At 45.7% G+C, this 17,836-nt stretch overlaps 1 protein-coding gene across 4 annotated transcripts; it reads left to right on the plus strand.

Annotated features, from left to right (window-relative positions):
- Window positions 1–1,699: 1,699 nt before the first annotated feature.
- Window positions 1,700–16,979, plus strand: LOC307240147 (carotenoid-cleaving dioxygenase, mitochondrial-like). Of its 4 annotated transcripts, none has more exons than XM_080013806.1 (12): window positions 1,700–1,804; window positions 2,956–3,154; window positions 8,720–8,931; window positions 9,288–9,403; window positions 9,518–9,620; window positions 10,328–10,456; window positions 10,543–10,703; window positions 12,757–12,924; window positions 13,042–13,179; window positions 13,498–13,680; window positions 14,933–15,043; window positions 15,575–16,979. In XM_080013806.1, the coding sequence occupies exons 1-12, from the start codon at window positions 1,771–1,773 to the stop codon at window positions 15,695–15,697; spliced, it is 1,677 nt and encodes a 558-aa protein (XP_079869932.1). In that variant the 5' UTR covers window positions 1,700–1,770; the 3' UTR covers window positions 15,698–16,979. The 4 variants fall into 4 exon arrangements, with proteins under 4 accessions (XP_079869932.1, XP_079869934.1, XP_079869933.1 ...); XM_080013808.1 differs by having other exon boundaries at window positions 9,297–9,403; XM_080013807.1 differs by having other exon boundaries at window positions 1,731–1,804; window positions 2,959–3,154.
- Window positions 16,980–17,836: the final 857 nt, after the last annotated feature.

The following is a 17,836-nucleotide window of genomic DNA, read 5'->3' on the forward strand; positions in this document are numbered from 1 at the left end:
GTATTAGTCTGGAATCTCTTTGTTCATTTTTTCAATTTCCAACGGGAGCAGACCAATATGTCTCTGCACGCAATTGGATCAGAACATTGGATAGACCTACAACCAATCAGAACAATGGATAGCCCTACAACTAATCAGAGCATTGAATAGACCTACAACCAATCAGAGCATTAGATAGACCTACAACCAATCAGAGCATTGGATAGACCTACAACCAATCAGAACAAGTAAACGTGTGACGTAGCGCTGAGTGAGTGAGTTGGTAAATTCAACTTTTACCAAATCCTGTGTGAAGTACAACAAACACATCTTTCTTATCAACAAAAGATTTTTATAGAAAATAAAGCGCCAGTTGGTTTAATACTGTCACCACAGAGGATTCAACAGACCGTTCCACGGCAGCCATCTTGGTAAGGTGCCTCAAAGGTTCTCCTCTGCATCGTCATGGTATCAAACCCGCCCCATATTAGTTAAACGGTTGTGTCTGGCCTGACCCCGGCAAGGTCGATGGAAACCTGTTTATATGGGAGGGTGGCCAGACGTATTGTGGAACATGAGCTGCAGGCTGCTCTGGTTCCCACGGTAATTCATAACGCTTAAGTTCAAGTTCAAGAGATTATTTGTCACATACATATACATACGGTCATACATATATGCAGTGAAATGTCATGACACCTGGTGATTACGCACAATAAGCCCTATAAGCTCTAAAAATACTAAAAAATACCAAAATGTGCGTAATCGACACAAGGTGCTCGCGCAGGCAGCCGCAAGGGGAGGCGCCACAATCCCGATTCTGGGTTCTGTAATTATATAATAGAATTAATTGACTGTGTTGTATTAAATATACATTTAAATCCTCCTAAATGAAACTTACCTGAACTTACGTACCTCCAGAAGTCCTGGCTATTATATCTGCTGTTACAATACAAGAACCCTGTACTAATTCTCATGAATGCATCTTCACACAGGCTCACCTCTTTGGAACCAAAAGCTGCAAAAGCACCACACACAGAATAAATCTGAAGCATCTGTCTTGATATGAAGGCGTCTGAAGAACTTTTTTCAATTATTATATGTACTTACTTAAATATAATAACATATATCAGATATCATATACATATTCATTCATATATTCACATGCATATTCATATGCACATTTATATACATTATATTAATGCCAGACAGAGAATAATATTCTTATTATTGACAGACTGGACATTTACATATGTTCACTCATTCACTCTCTAGGGATACAGTGCAAAAATCTACGGCCAGCAGCCCAGGGTTTTATTTCATCTTTTTTTTTTATTCTTATTAGGTATATTTCTATCCTTATTACCCGGGTTGGGTTCCGGATTCCCACTCTTACCTGTACATGTACCGCGTTTCATTCTCACTGCCGTTGCTGCAATGACACCTGCATTTCCCCCAGTGGGTTATCTTATCTCATCTTATCTTCAACACAGTCAAGAGCAAGTGCTTGGACCCAACACTGAGGTGGAAATGTCAGCGTGGTATTTGTACTGTTCGAGCCACTTTGGTGTCAGGGTGCTCGTCCCACCAGCGAGTCCTGCAGAGTCCTGCAGAGTCCTGCAGAGCCCTGCAGAGTCCTGCAGAGTCCTGCACCGTGTTACGGTTGTGACTCCAGCCTTACGTAACGAGGTTGGACGGCGCATGCGCAGTGGTGGGCGGCCTGAGCTGCCACGGAGTGCGCAGGTGCGCAGCCGCTCGTCGCCCCGGAGCGTCTCCCAAGCGCGCTGCTCTGTTATGGCCCCTGTGAGGACGGACGCACCAGCCCCAGGTATTTATCCTACTAACTGTCAGGTGTTATGGAGAGTGGAATAAATATCCTATGGTTAAGATTCAACTTTGCCCAGGGACCCCGCAGAGAGTCCCTTCCAGGGATCCCGGGGAGTTAAACTTCCACTGTTATTTCATTATTTCAGCACTGCGAGATAATGTGCAATAAGAACTGTGGTGTTGGAATAAATCATGTCGAACGATAGAAATATTCTCATATTTGGATCCAAGATCTCATGAATGGTCCTTGATGTGGAAAAAAGGTTGACTTAGCATGTACATTTCATTGCTGTACACAATGTACAGAACTGTAGTCTTGTGCTTGATGGAAATCAGACAGGCGGGGCAGTAAATCTGCGGCATGGCATTTATGAGAACCGCTGGGCTCCTCATAATGTCTGGAATGTGAGCGCACAAACATCCAGATTTAATTATAAATACATTCCGCACACAGACCCAGTCAACTATTAAATAGTACTTTTTGACGTTCCTCCTGTACTACTTTTTGACGTTCTTTCTGTGGATGCGGGTGCTGTGAGTGACTAATTTCATCGTCCTCCTTTACGATCAAAACTGGAACAAAATCACTATTCACCAGCTATCAACACTATCAAGCAGTGTTGTGGTTGAAATGGGTATAAATTATTTCAATCCGAGTAAATACACAAGAAGGCGACAAGAAGACCAAGTTTTTCTCAACTCTAACAACTTTCTGATAACCCAAATACATATATTTAAATTATTTAATTAGTATCATAAACGTGTGATGATTAGTCAACTAATGGCTTGAGCTGATGACTAATAGTTGTCTAGGAAAATCCTTAGTTGGGGGCAGCCGTAATTGATGCACATGAGAATCCCAATCTGATGTTTTTCAATGGATTGCGAGACCCCTAGTCATCTAGGTTGTCTTATAGTATTGTAATATTGTATTGTTATACTTGCTGTTTTGTTGTGTCTTGATGCATATCACAAATGATGACTGTATTAATAATATTGCAGTGTGTTGTTTTATATTGAGTCATGATGTGGATCATTTCTATTCAAGTTCAAGTTCAAGAGATTATTTGTCACATACATACACATACGGTCGTACATACATGCAGTGAAATGTCATGACACCCGGTGATTATTATGGTGTGTGTTCTGCAGCAGACCCCAGACTGTGGTCCAGCACCCAGCAGTGCAGCACCTCGGCGCTGAAGGGGCTGGAGTGCATTGCGCCGTTGGTGCACTCCGTGGAGGAGACGCCGGAGCCGATCCCCACCGAGGTCCAGGGGAACATTCCGTCCTGGATCCATGGAAACCTCCTCCGCAACGGACCCGGGAGGTTCGAGTTCGGAAACACACAGTGGGTCCTAGATCTCCAGTAACATCATCAGTAACATTCCTGCTGCTTCCAGATCCAGAGATCCTGAATCTCAATAAAAATAAAGCTGCAGGCAGCAATACACGGGTCCAGTTAACTCTTGTTAGGTACATATTACAGTTTTCCGGGTTCGGTGAAACGCAGCACGATATTACAAAAGAGGTGCAACAGCCAGAGTTGAGAGCGAGGAAGGCCTGCATTTCCTCGCTGTTGGCTGTTTCAGGAATGCAGGCTTATTGCCGCAGAAAACAAATCAGTACAGCTGTTATACACAGGCCGCTTATTCGTCATGCTGGATTAAAGTTATGAATTGAATTCCTCACTTCTAGAAATGTATCCAGCTTTTATGTGTGTCTACTTTCTCAAGGTCAGCATTCCCAAATGACAGGTCAGGGAGCAGTTCCTTTGGGCCTTTGACATCTGGCATGTTAAATAATAATAATAATAATAATAATAATAATAATAATAAATATAGCTGCAGGCAGCAATACATGGTCCAGTTTAGTCATGTAAGGTAGGTATTACAGGTTTGCATCCATAAAACATTGTTTTAACATTGGCTCAGGTTGTCCGTCTACGCGGGTTGTCTGTGAACAGTCTGCAGTCTAGTGGTTGACCGATTGATCGGTCGCCAATAAATTGGGCCGATATTTGCACACTTTAAGATAATGGCCATGGATGCTGATGCCGATCACAAGGCCGATTGTGGCAGGCCCAGGGACGTGGTCACGCACTGGCTACAGACGACAGCACTGTTCCCTTTCCCGCGGCCGCCAAGCTGCCTCGAATCGGCCCCCTGTGCATGGCTCCTTCTAAAGTTCTGAGAATTTGTGTGTGCAGTTACTGTGCTGACCTCCCTTTCTCCCTTCCACGTCTCCACCATTCGCGTCCTGCCTGGTCGAGCTTGGCTTCCTGTCCACCCGTCCAGAACCTGGATCCCTCCTTCCTTGTCCCTGCCCTGTCTGGCCTCGTCCTGCCTTCCAGGACCTGTCCCCCAAATCCAGCCTGACCGGGCCTCACCCTCGGTCACGCTGGGTCCCCAGCCCATCCAGGTGCTCCAGAGGGGAATGGCCGGGACTCCGCTGCACCCACGGGTGCCGGGAGATGCCCCCTTCCTTTCCCGCACGATTCCCCTTCGGGGGGATGGGGACTGGGGGAGGGCGGATGTCTACCAGCCAAGTCCTGTGGTGCCACAGGATGCTCTCTCCCCTTCCCCTCTCTGTCCCCCGTCAGCTCCCAGGGCGGTGCTGCCACGGCAAATCGGGGAGCTGTGCATACATCTGGGCATGGGTGCGGGCACTGTGTTCGGCCCGGCAACAAACGCTAGGACTGCCCCCGGATGGAACTTGGCCAGGTGGTCTGGGTCGCTGGCCTGCCGGACCCCTCCCTGGTCGGGATGGGGCCTACCAAGCACCGGTAAGGCTACAAGGGGTAGCTTTCAGGGGATCAGGCTTTTCTGGACTCGGGCTGTTAAAAGAGGATGGTCCAGCAATGCCTGGTTTGACCCGGGGCTTTGGTGGAGGAATCACAGGTGGAGGTTTGTTGTGTGCATGGGGATGTTCACACCTATCCGATGGTCTGGTTGAAATTCGTAACAAGGGAAAAAAGCATAGAGTACAGGCTGCGGTTAGTTCCTGCCTATTGCACTCATGGATTTTGGCCACGGATTGGCGTGCTGTGACGCTGAGGGGTTGTCGGTGGGCGGCACGGGTGCAGAGGCGGCGGAATCCCAAGTGGTATCACCCCGGGTCCCCTTGACCTTCCCTATCGACAACTTTCCGCTGGAGCAGTCGCAAACGACACCCTACGCAAGGCCTTTGAGGGGGTACGGTGCGGTGGCACGGTGGCGCAGTGCATTGTGTGACCAGCGATGGACACTTAGTACCAGGTCTCCGGGTGCGTTGACGAATGCTGCCCACTGCTCCTGGCTGCCCCCCCAGAGGAAGGACAAGCCAAGATGGGTCAAATTCAGAGGCCTCATTTCACTGGCCACCATCCAAAGCATGTGTGTGTGTTGTAGTGTGGTGTGTTGCGTGACAGTTAAAGATTCTTCTTCTTCTTCTTCTTCTTCTTCTTCTAGTTAAAGCCTGTGGTGTATTGATGCGCCCAGACGGCATGCTCACTCACCTGTATTTTTCGGTGATTAGGGACAGGTTATATCGAGTGAGCCGTGACACTCATACTGGAGAGAAGATAACCCAGTTGTTGGTGCCAGAGAGCCGCCGGGGAAATGCTCTTCCAGGCGGCTCACCATAACCCAATGGCCGGTCACCTCGGTCACGGTAAAACACAACGGCGGATAATAGTCTGCTTCTATTGGCTGGGCATTTGGACAGATGGGTGTAAATGGTGCGCTGTGTGTCCTGAGTGCCAGTTAGTCAATCCTCCTGCTATGCCAAGAGCGCCATTGAGGCCCCTCCCCCTAGTCGAGGTCCCATTCGAAAGACTTGGTATCGACCACATCAGACCGTTAGACCGCAGTGCCTGCGGGTATCGTTTTGTGTTAGTTCTAGTGGATTATGCAACCCGGTACCCCGAAGCAGTGCCCCTGCACAGTATTACAGCCAAAAGTGTGGTGCAGGCACCGTTTCAACTTCCAAGTCAGGATTCTGAAGGAAATCCTGACCCAACAGGGCACTACCTTTATGTCACATCGTTTCGGGAACTTTTCGAGTTACTGGTCCAAATTGAGCAGACGCTCAATTTGGACCAGCGTTTACCATCCCCGGACCGACGGTCTGGTGGAGCGCTTTAATAAAACGCTGAAAAACATGATTCGAAAGTTTGTTCACGACGATAGCTGTAATTGAGACTAGTGGTCGGACCCCCTGTTGTTTGGGTGTGGGAGGTTCCCCAGGCCTCCACAGGATTTTCTCCCTTTGAACTCTTCTTTGGCAAGAGATCCCGCGGGGTGCTAGACCTAATTAAAGAAAACTGGGAGGAAGGTTCCTCGCACCAGTAAGAACGAAATACAATATGTTATGGACCTGAGAGCAAAGTTATACACGCTGATTCGGCTGTTATCACGGGAGAATATGCTCTGGGCTCAGGCACGTCAGCGCCTCTTATACGACAGGGGGATGGCTCAGACAATTTGCACCGGGAGACAAGGTGTAAGTGTTGCTCCCTATGTCCAGCCCTAAATTGCTTGCAAAGTGGCAAGAGCCTTTGGTGGTCACATGGCGGGTTGGTGAGGTCGATCATGAGGTCGAACGGTCTGATAGACAGGGGGCGACACAGATTTATCACCTAAACCTCTTAAAAGAACGGAGGGAGGCTCTGGTCCATGGCTCGGGTCACGCTGGTCATTGAGCGGGATGAGTTGGGGCCGGAGGTTCAAAAAGCGGTCTTGTTAAGTGACCATCTCTCTCCGTCCCAGAGGGCAGATGTGGCTGCATTTCAGCGTTGCTTCTCTGATGTTTTCTACTCCCTGCCAGGCCTCATGTCGCTCATATACCACCATGTGGAAAAGACCCCAGGGGTGAAGGTGTGCTTTTGGCCGTATCGTCTGCTCGAACACAAACGCGTTTGTGCAGGCAGAATTAGAGGCCATGCTGGACATGGGCGTGATAGAGGAGTCCACGAGTGACTGGTCTAGTCCTATCGTTCTGTGTAGACTCCCAAAGGGTGAATGCGGCGTCACAGTTCGACGCCTACCCGATGCCCCGGGTCGATGAACTTCTCAACCGGTTAGGTACTGCTTGTTTTTTCACGACACTGGATTTAGGCAGGGGCTTTGCAGATACCCTTGTCTCATGAGTCCAAAGAAAAATCGGTGCTGTCCACTCTGTTCGGCTTCTACTACTTTCTTCTACTGACCCCAGCTTGATAAAACCGCTGCAGTCGAGATGGAGCTGAAGCAGTTCTTGGGGCTGGCCAGGGTATGGAGGTTTGTGAGGTTTGATGGGGGGAGTCGGCTGTCGGCTGGATGGCTCCCCGGCCTCAGTTGGGCGGTGGGGGTATGTGGTGGACCAAGGCGCATGGTCAAGCACCGGCTGCAGACAACAGCACTGTTCCCTTTCCCACGGCCGCCAAGCTGCCTCGGCCAAGCTGCCTCGGCCTAATCAGCACCCGCACGAGGCAGGGAGCTTGCTTAATGTTTTTCTGTCTTGCAGAGGGGATTGGTGCACAGGCTCTTCAGCCGACCAGGAGACCAGGATTCCTCGTGCTCCCGAAACCACCACCATCATCATCATTATTATTATTATTCCTGTTATTATTAATTATTCTTCTGGCCTGCGAGCCTTTCGTTTCTCGATACAGTTAAATCTCTCGCCATGTTTGCCACTCACAGCAAATAGGACTCCACCCCCTTCCCTAAACCCCTACCTGTGGAAAGAGACGCCCACACCGATAAACATAAAATGTTTGTAGTGTCAAAAATATAGATCTTTCTATAACTATCGATTCTGAATATTTGAAACTGTTTCAATACTCATTTCCGCACTATGGATACACCGGTAGCAGCTGCTCTCTCTGCTCTCTGACAGCAAGTTGACACGCCCCGCTGCAGTGCCCGCTGCAGCCCCACCTCCTCTCACTCACTGTTACTGGATGTTACTCATTAAAAATGGCGAGTGCAGAACCGGTTTTGAAAGAAAACCTCTGAGTGCTGTTTGCAAATACTTTGCATTTGAGGTAAACCTACCCGAGAGAACTGGAGTGGAGTTTCTCCAGTTCTCCTCCAGTCAGTCTCCTCCAGACAGCGCTGCACCGTGCGTGCATTCCGGTTTTCCTATGTTTTGATTTTATATCTATTTATTTTTGTATGTTTCCTAACTTGTATGAAACAACATTTTTTAAATACAACACGTTTTTTTTTCGTTTGGGATCAATAAGTGATCAATAAGTGCACAGTGGAGCGCAGATCACAGGCGCCCTCAGCCCCGCTCATTTAGGAAAAACTTTTTGTGTAAATACTTAAATATGTAAATAAATAATGTAAATAATAAATCCTGCACTTCTGTAACGCTGAGACTTGTATGACACTGTTTTCTTTTGCTTCAAATAATTTCTTTTTCATTCAGAATTTTCTTTTTTTTTTTAAGTTTCGTTTTTCAATTATCTGTGGACATTTATTTGGTTGATACGTTTTTTTTTTTAATAAGTTCACGGCAGAGACAATGAAGACAATAACAGTGTTAAATAAATGTTAATTTAACTCCAGCATTTTGTGTCTCATTTTTTATTATCATTCAATTGTTGTATTTTATCAGATACAAAAAAAAACAAAAACAACAACATGATATCGGACATTGGCCCCGCTCTCTAAATATCGGACATTGAATAACCCATACCGGTCGACCACTCCCACAGGTCGCTGGATACAAATGAGTTCTGAGAGACAAACTTGGACTTGTATAACTTGCAAAATGTACATTGATATTGATCAAACTCAGACAAGACATCTGAAATGTCCCTGTCCTGCATACGGTGGCTGCTGACACATTTAGTCCGAAAAACACCAAGAAGATTAACAATAAAATCTGAGGAAAAACAATAGGGCTGCGGGCTGGACCCCTCACAAACTTTTCTTCTCCACCTCAGTTTCAACCACTGGTTTGATGGGATGGCCATGCTCCACCAGTTCAAGATGGAGGACGGGGCGGTGAGCTACAGGAGCCGCTTCCTGCAGAGCGACTCCTACAGGAAGAACAGCGACAGGGACCGTATCATGGTGTCGGAGTTTGGGACCATCGCCATGCCGGACCCTTGCAAGAACTTCTTCCAGCGCTTCCTCTCTCGCTTTGAGATGATTCGTGAGTGCCCGCTTGTCTGCCCTTCTTTCTTTCTTAATGCGAAAGTATTTGTTTTATTAAAAAAAAAAAAAAACGCAAAATTTTAGCTCAGAATGCACATAAATGTATGGCCCAAGGACATGTCCTTTAAATTGTAAATCAGAAATTTTGGGCATTTCACTTGAAATTTTGGCAAATAATATAAAAGTTTGTTGTTTCATTTCACATATCATTGAACCGGGACAAGTAATAATTCTCCGTAATTTACTAAGCTGCTCACAGCTATAATTTAAAATCCCCTTGTTGCTTGTTACTGAAAGATCAATATTTTATTCCAACCTTTTGATGTTAATTTTAATGCAATTAATTCATTTCAGAGCCAACAGACAATGCAAGTGTCAGCTTTGTGAAATACAAGGACGACTATTATGTCAGCACCGAAACAAACTTCATCCACAAAGTCGACCCAGAGAGTCTCCAAAGTGTGGAAAAGGTGTTCCGACGTCCTGAATCGCTGTGACCACCAACACCGCGCTCATTCACCACATCTATTGAACGTGGAACCGTAACGGGCGCTTAACGCTGTCCTTCACTGCGCCCTTTTCAGGTCGACTGGAGCAAGTTCATCGCTGTGAATGGAGCCACGGCGCACCCCCACTACGACCCCGACGGCACTGCCTACAACATGGGAAACTCCTACGGAAGCAAAGGTGGGCACCGGTGTGTGGGCGGAACCCGCGTAACGGGTTGGGCTTCCGTTTCCACTTCGTCACGCCGGTTCGAAAAGTTTCTTTAGCCGAAAACCGAGAAAAATTCCATTCCTCGACCTGGGGCGTTGTCCCTTTTGAGCGTTTCACTTTCGGAACCGTTCCAATGAACAGAACCTCCGTGCCGTGCTGTACAGCAGTGGTTCTGTAAGTGCTGTCCGTGGCACTTAGCCAGGGGGTCCGTGAAAAGCTTTTGAACAGAAAAGAAAAAACTTTGCCCCTTTGTTGTGCTTTGAAGGGTTACATCTTTATTTTTATTTTTTTATATAATATTGTATATTATATGCAATATCCTCATTCAGACAAACAAATCCCACCATGTGCACCTCCCCGCCACCAGCTACGCCTGTCTATAGAACATTTCTCCTGATTTGTGTCCCTACAATGTTACTTCATTGCACACATTGTGTTTATATTCTGTATTTTGAAATGGGCCTACTAATTTTTCTAATTGATTTCCCTTGAATGGTTTTCCACACGCAGTAGTGTGAGAAATATTGTATTAAATATCAAATTATTTTTTGGGACATATGTGAGGGGGTCCTCGGTTTATCTTCTCTTGTGAGGGATCGTTCGTTGAAAAAGGTCTGAGCTACATGTTGTATACGACGTGTTTGTGAGGCAGGATCTTGACCGAATCTCCGTTCCAGGTGCCCTGTACAACATCATCAGCGTCCCTCCGGAGAAGACGGACGCCGCAGAGACGCTGCAAGGAGCTAAAGTCCTCTGCTCCATCGTCCCAGCCAACAAATCCCATCCGTCCTACTACCACAGCTTCGGTGAGCCACAGCCTGTCTCGCGCGTAACGTGTGTCTTCATGGCACGGCGCCCGCTGAACCCCTGCCCCTTCCCCCGCCACTTCCAGCCATGTCCCAGAACTACGTGGTGTTCATCGAGCAGCCCATCAAGATGGACCTGCTGAAGATCGTCACGTGCAAGCTGCGCGGGAAAGCCCTGAGCGACGGAATCTACTGGGATCCCAAGCAGGACACCGTGTTTCACCTGGTGGACAAGCACACGGGACAGGTGGGACCGGGACCTTCATTCACTCTGAAACTCCGCCGCTGGGATTTCTCTAATTCAAAATGTCTCCTCCTTCAGGGTGCTCTCATTAGCCTCGTTCAGACCTTTTTTAACCGACTGCAAGGGCAAAAAATGTAGGTGTTTCCCAACCCCAACCCAAAGGTTTAATATCGATGGCCATGGCTTCCTTCAATCCTTTCAACTACAGCAGTCTCTAAAAGTTTAAATCAAATTTATGAACAACATCCTACAACCACCTGCAATGATTGAAAATCTCGGTCGGTCATTTCAAAAATCCCTTTTCCAGAATATACAAACTTCTATTAAAAATAGATGACACCTTATCTTTTCCTACAATGGAATGGGAAAGAGACCTTGCTGTTCCCACCGATATCAACCTGTGGAAGCTTATTTGCAACAACACATTTTCTATGACCCGCAACTCCAAAATGCAACTCATCCAATATAAGATTCTGCACAGAGCTCATATCACAGAACACAAAATGTTCAAAATGGGTTTTGTGGATAAAGACGTTTGCTCTCACTGTTCCCTTAATACCAAAGATGACTACTTTCATGCCTTCTGGCTCTGCCCACCTATCCTAGCGTTCTGGACCAACATCACCAAGAAGCTATCAACCCCTCTGGGTCACAGCATTCCAGTCTACCCGACTACATGTCTCCTCGGTGACCTCTCCTTCGTTAACCCACCACTTAAACACTACCAACCCATTCTGATCGCCTTAACAATCGCCAAGAAAATAAAATTACTCAATTGGAAAAACAGAGATAATCTCACCACATCCCAATGGTTACGGATATTAATAGAATACATCTCAATGGAAAAACTATTGGCAATATCCAAAAACAATGTTGATTAATTTAATGAAATATGGGCTACTTTTATCACTGACATAACTCCATCATTTAATACTTGACTCTTCCTAAGTCGGGGCAATGTCTTGGTGTTTTGGGGCATGCGGGGGTCCTCCTGGTCTGCCGGGGCTCTGCGGTTGGGTGGGCGCCCGGGCGGCTTTGGGGACGTATGTGGTGCGTAGGCCTGTGGTCGTGGGGGGTCCCGGAGCCCCACGGGGTCGTTAGGGGGGCTGGTTGGTGGCGCCCGCTCCTTTTCCTGAGTTGAGCTAGCCTGTCTCCGGGGGTGGGGGGGCGGGCCCTCCTTGGGGAGTACCTTCAGCTGCCATCTGTGTGTTGGTTTGAGGTGTGGTTGCGGGTTTGGGGCTTGGGTTGGGGGGGTGCGGGTCGCCGATATTTTGTCAACAAGTGCAACATTTATGTTTATATTTTTATTTTTATTTAAGTTTCTATATTTGACAAAATTGTACTTATAAACAAACAAATACATAAAAATACACACACACAAAGAACTTTTCGACAGATAGAAAATATAAAAGATGAAATTAAATAACATTTTCATTTTCTTTTTTTTTTTTTGAGTTCCAGTGAACGCGTCATCACTTCCAGATCAAATTTGTTTTCCGAGTTCCCCATGAACGCAGCATGGCTTCCTGCTTGGAGAGCCGTGTCTAAACGCGAGCGTAAACTAACATGGATGGATTTATAAAGCCTAGTCGGACTTCTGTGTTTATTTTGGTGAGTAACTTAAAAGAAGTGTAAATCAGACAAGTACAGGAGAAATAATCAGTATTTTTTGGTTTATTATACTTATTAAAAAAACGGGAACATCGGCTGCATGACTGCCGATCCCAATGTCGTCAAAATAGGGTATATCGGACTAACCGATGTATCGGTCGTGCTCTACACAAGAATGTAAAGGTTGAAGGTATTTAGTGAGAAATATCTGCAGAGGGATTTGAGCGAACCGGGAGAACAATGTGGGATTAAAGTAAAGAAAGCAACAACAAACCGACAGTCAGGGAAGGAGACCCGAAAAAGAAGCTCCCGTGGTTCGATTTGTTGTCAGAACATTCCACCGACTCGTCTAGGTGTGGGAACGCCCTCAGAGTGGGCGGGGACCCTTTTTGGCGTGAAGTAGATGAGACAGGCTTTTTGTACCTTTGCCACTGTTCCACCCCAGGCCAGCTCGGTGCGGTACTACACCCGGGCCATCTCCACCTTCCACCAGATCAACGCGTTTGAGGAGGACGGCTTCCTGGTGCTCGACATGTGCTGCGCAGACGACGGCCAAGCCATCAACAACTTCCTGGTCCAGAACCTGCGCAAGTCAGGGGAGGCGCTGGATCAGGTCCCACTCCCTGCTGTCTGATAAAATCAGTTTGTTTCTGTTAATGTGGAATAAGCAGAAACACATCCGGTCCAGGATACCCCGCCAGGCCCTGAATAGACTTTATTTGTTCCCCAGGTGTACAACACCATGTCCAGGGTTTTCCCCAGACGCTTCGTTCTGCCGCTGACCGTGACCGAGGGAACCCCGATCGATCAGAACCTGAACACCAGGCCCGGCAGCCAAGCCACCTGCGTCAAAACTGGCTCCCACAAGGTCGGCTAAAACACACGCCAGGGCCACAGCCGTGTTGAAAGCGTTCCGCACGGCTCGCCTTTTTAGATTCTCTTTCAAAACTCAAACGGTTAAGGTGAGAATTCCTCCATTTGAGTTGAAACGGCCGAAAGCCTAATTGTTTTAACGTGGAACTTACAAATTCCAAATACAGCCGACTGAGGCCGTAGGAGATCAGTTTATGAACCTTTCTCATCATATTTTCATTCCATTTCACACCATTCATGCAAATACACCAAAAGCGGGCAGCCGGCGACCAAACTGACCGATTTGACCGTTTGTGGTCTGACGTGCCGCCAGGTGCGGTGTCACCATGAGGATCTCCACGGTGACGACCTGAAGGAGTACGGTGGCCTGGAATTCCCGCAGATCAACTACAGCCGCTGCAATGCGCGGCCGTACCGCTACTTCTACGGCTGCGGCTTCCGCCACCTGGTGGGCGACTCGTTGTTGAAGATGGACCTGATGGACAAGACGCTCAAGGTGGCGCTCAACACCACACTTACTCAGATAAAAATCAAAAAGCAATCACTTATTCAATAATTATACAAATTATTTATGCATTTTATATATGTTGCAAAATTATTGCTATCAATCAATTCCTGTTGGTTAAAATGCTTCCAGTTATACTGAAAAGCAGATTAACCCTACGGATGGAAACTGTGGGATGCTGTGATGGTGGTGCTTGGTTAGTACCAAAGCTTGCATTATTTCCAGCTGGAAGTGTCTGGTGCACAGCAACCACCAAACCCACAGATATGATTGAAGTGTTGTTGTATTTGGGATGGTTCAGACATTATCTGGCCCAAGTTTGATCTACGTCGATCTAAATTTGGAGCAGGAATTAGGGAAAAACCGTTGGCAGGCTACCGTAGTAGCCAAACGTTGGTTGGGGTGGTGGACATCTTTGTGACATCCTCATCCAATTTGTGATATATGTACAGGGCGTGGCCCTCGGGGGGCTTTCACATGGGGCAAAGTGCGCGGCTCTCTAGACTGTATTGGTTTGTGTTGGTTGCTTTACGCATTACATTTCACTGCATATATGTATGGAAGTATGTATATGTATGTGACAAATAAAAATCTTGAATCTTGAATCAGGATCTGCGCTCGGTCGAGAAGAGAGGGAGCCGATGCCGCGTTCCATGGGAACTCCGAAAATTGGACTCGGAGGCGACTAACCCTTTTACTTCTAATCTTGGTGGCTTTCGGGCCGAAATTATCTGAAACATTCTGAGCCATTCGCATCCAATGCCTTGCGGCCCGTGCACTGCAGAGTGTTTGCTACGCAAAGACAGACAACCCGAGCCGACGCCAAGTTTAATGGAAAGTCGGAAACCTGTAACTCGTACCTAACATGACTAAACTGGACCCCGTGTATTGCTGCCTGCAGCTATATTTTTTTATTGAGATGGAAGATGGAAATGGGATGGATGCACACACGCAGTACGTGTCCTCAACAGAGGACGCCTTCGCTGCTAATTTGTTTTAATGTGACAAAAACGCTCTATGCTTGCATAGACTAAAAGTAAAAATGTTTAAATATTCATGTTATTTTGCTCAGGGCTCCAGTCAGATGGAGTTGCAGAGTTCAAATGAAGCCCTGAATTGAATAATTTTCATTCTGTCGTACGGAATTATTCTCTTACATGTTGTTACAGATCATTAAATGCACCTTTTTTTTTTTTTTTTTTTTTTTTTTTTTTAACCCTTTCTCTGCCGAACTGCTCCTCAGGTTTGGCGGCAGGCGGGCTTCTACCCATCGGAGCCGGTGTTCGTCCCGGCACCGGACGCCGTGGAGGAGGACGATGGCGTCGTCCTCTCCGTGGTCCTCACTCCGTCGCAGGTGAGGACGTCCCGCCGCCTCCAAAGGATTTGGTTTCAGAATCGTGCCGGTTCTCCTGGCCCATCCACATTCGCCACTCACACTTGTCTGATCCGTCAACCACTGAAAACGGCAGAAACATTTTGGAACTGTTCTTAATGTTACGGTCTCCCAATAGTGATGGAAGACTCATGAACGATTTGTTCATAGCGAACGAATCTTTGAAATGACTGGAGAGTCTGGAGTCACTCCGATGCAAGAAATGCTGAAAATAATGACTGAACTAAATTAAAGTCCAAGGAAAAGAAGCTGCCTGTAAACTACTATAACACGACTACTATATATATAGTTCGTCCAATAAAAATTTTAAAGCAATATTTTCTGACCCACGATGTCATCTTTCGATCCAGCCCATTATTATGCTGTTATGATTTCAGCACAAGGGTTTTAGTTTTAACAGGAGGCGCTCCAGTGGTGCATGTCTAACCAGCAAACCACCAGTTCAGTTTTTTACGAACCATTATAATAATATCATAATCTCTCGTTTGAAAGGATAAAGGGACGTTTCTCCTGGTCCTAGACGCACAGACGTACAAGGAGCTGGGCAGAGCCGCGGTGCCGGTGAACATCCCCTACGGCTTCCACGGAACCTTCCACGCCACCACGCCCGTTTAGCAGCTGCTGGACTGAACTGGCAGCCAAAGGGATGGAGCGCCCACATTTATTATTATTATTATTATTATTATTATAGACACTATTCATATATACACTATACACTACATTCTTATTATTATTATTCATATATACACTATACACTACATTATTATTATTATTATTATTATTATTATTCATATATACACTACAGCAGTACTAGGGTACAAACAGTTACATACAAGCTATACACAGTTACATACAAATAACATACTAGTTATACACAGGTACACACAGTTACATTCAAGAAGACAGTTACGTACAAGTTAAATAGAAGGTATACACAAGTATACACAGTTACATACAAGTTACACACAGGTACACACAGCTACATCCAAGTTCCATTCAAGTTACACACAGGTACATACAAGTTACAGACAAGTTACACACAGTTACACACAAGTTACACACAGGTACACACAGTTACACACAAGTTACACACAGGTACACACAGTTACATACAAGTTACATACAAGTTACACACAGGTACACACAGCTACATCCAAGTTACATTCTAGTTGCACACAGTTACATCCAAGTTACACACAGGTACACACAGCTACATCCAAGTTCCATTCAAGTTACACACAGGTACATACAAGTTACAGACAAGTTACACACAGTTACACACAAGTTACACACAGGTACACACAGTTACACACAAGTTACACACAGGTACACACCAGCTACACACAGTTACACACAAGGTGCACACAGGTACACACAAGGTACATACTTTACAAGGCACATACAAGGTACATACAAGGTATATACAAGTTACACACAGGTACATACAAGGTACAGGTATGCATACTACTCTGTAATACACAGTGTAATGTAGTATAATTCATTAGTTATCACTACATGGTACATTGATAAAGGTACTTTCACCTCATTTGTAAATTATTCCAAAACAATTCAGCCTTAAACTTATAATCACTATTTTTAAAACGTATTTTCTGTAAGTGCACTTTTGCGAACACTGCTTTACATTATACTGTGTTTAATTGCATTAATATAAATGTTTACGTTTTAACACACCTCATTCAGCAGATAAATAAAAAAATTATATTCATGTCTTGTCATTTCAATACGTGCATTGAAATGTCTGCTTCTGGATTTTGTTATTTTAGAAAATACTTTCAATGTTTCCATTGCAGTGGAATTATATTTACATTAAATACAATTTTCTAAATTGTAATAAAACTCAGATGTTGTATCAGACATTATTTCACCACATACACCAGATGAACTGAATCCACCATGCAAATGAAATGTCCAACACATTACAACATATTGCCTCATTCTATCCCAAATGTTTTTATATAGTTGTGGCATTTGATTAAAAAACATGTTACATCTCCATGATTTGAATACATTATCATATTAAGTAAGATGAGGCAAGAAACTTTGTGCAATTGTTCAGGACACAATGTTCGAAAAAAATGCACAGGATTTAGGTCCGAAGGCTGCAAAACATTTCACTAGAATCGTTTTTTCTGCACTGTCTGTGGGATGGGATCTTGCATGCTTTGAGTTTGGCCGAAACAGTGTAAAAAAAAATAGTGTGATATTTTGTCACTATTTGTCAGAATAGTGCTTATATAATAAGAATAATAATAAAAAAATTATTTTGTCCTATGAACCTACCCTCCACCCTGCGATGATAACATCGACTTCCTCAATACACTTAACACCTACTTCAGCAGGTTTGAGGAAAAGAACAACACGACAACAATGGAAGAAAAGAAAGAAAATGACCCCGACACAGGTCAACCCACGGAAAGCTGCAGGCCCCGGCAACATAACAGGGTGCGTACCAAAGAATGTGCTGACCAACTGACGCATGTCCTCACAGACATATACAATACCTCCCTAAGCCGAGCCATTGTACCCCGAGCTTCAAATCCACTACTATCATACCGGTCAAAGAAGTCACCAGCATTAACACTTAACGACTACCGCCCTATAGCACTCACCCCCATCATGGCGAAGTGCTTTGAAAGGCTGGTCAAGGACCAAATAGCATCAAGACTCCCTGCAACACTCAACGTACTACAGTTCGCATACCGCCCGAACCTCTCCACTGATGACGCCATATCG

Source organism: Zeus faber, assembly GCF_960531495.2.
Source record: "Zeus faber genome assembly, chromosome: 14".
In the NCBI taxonomy this organism is placed as follows: Eukaryota; Metazoa; Chordata; class Actinopteri; order Zeiformes; family Zeidae; genus Zeus; species Zeus faber.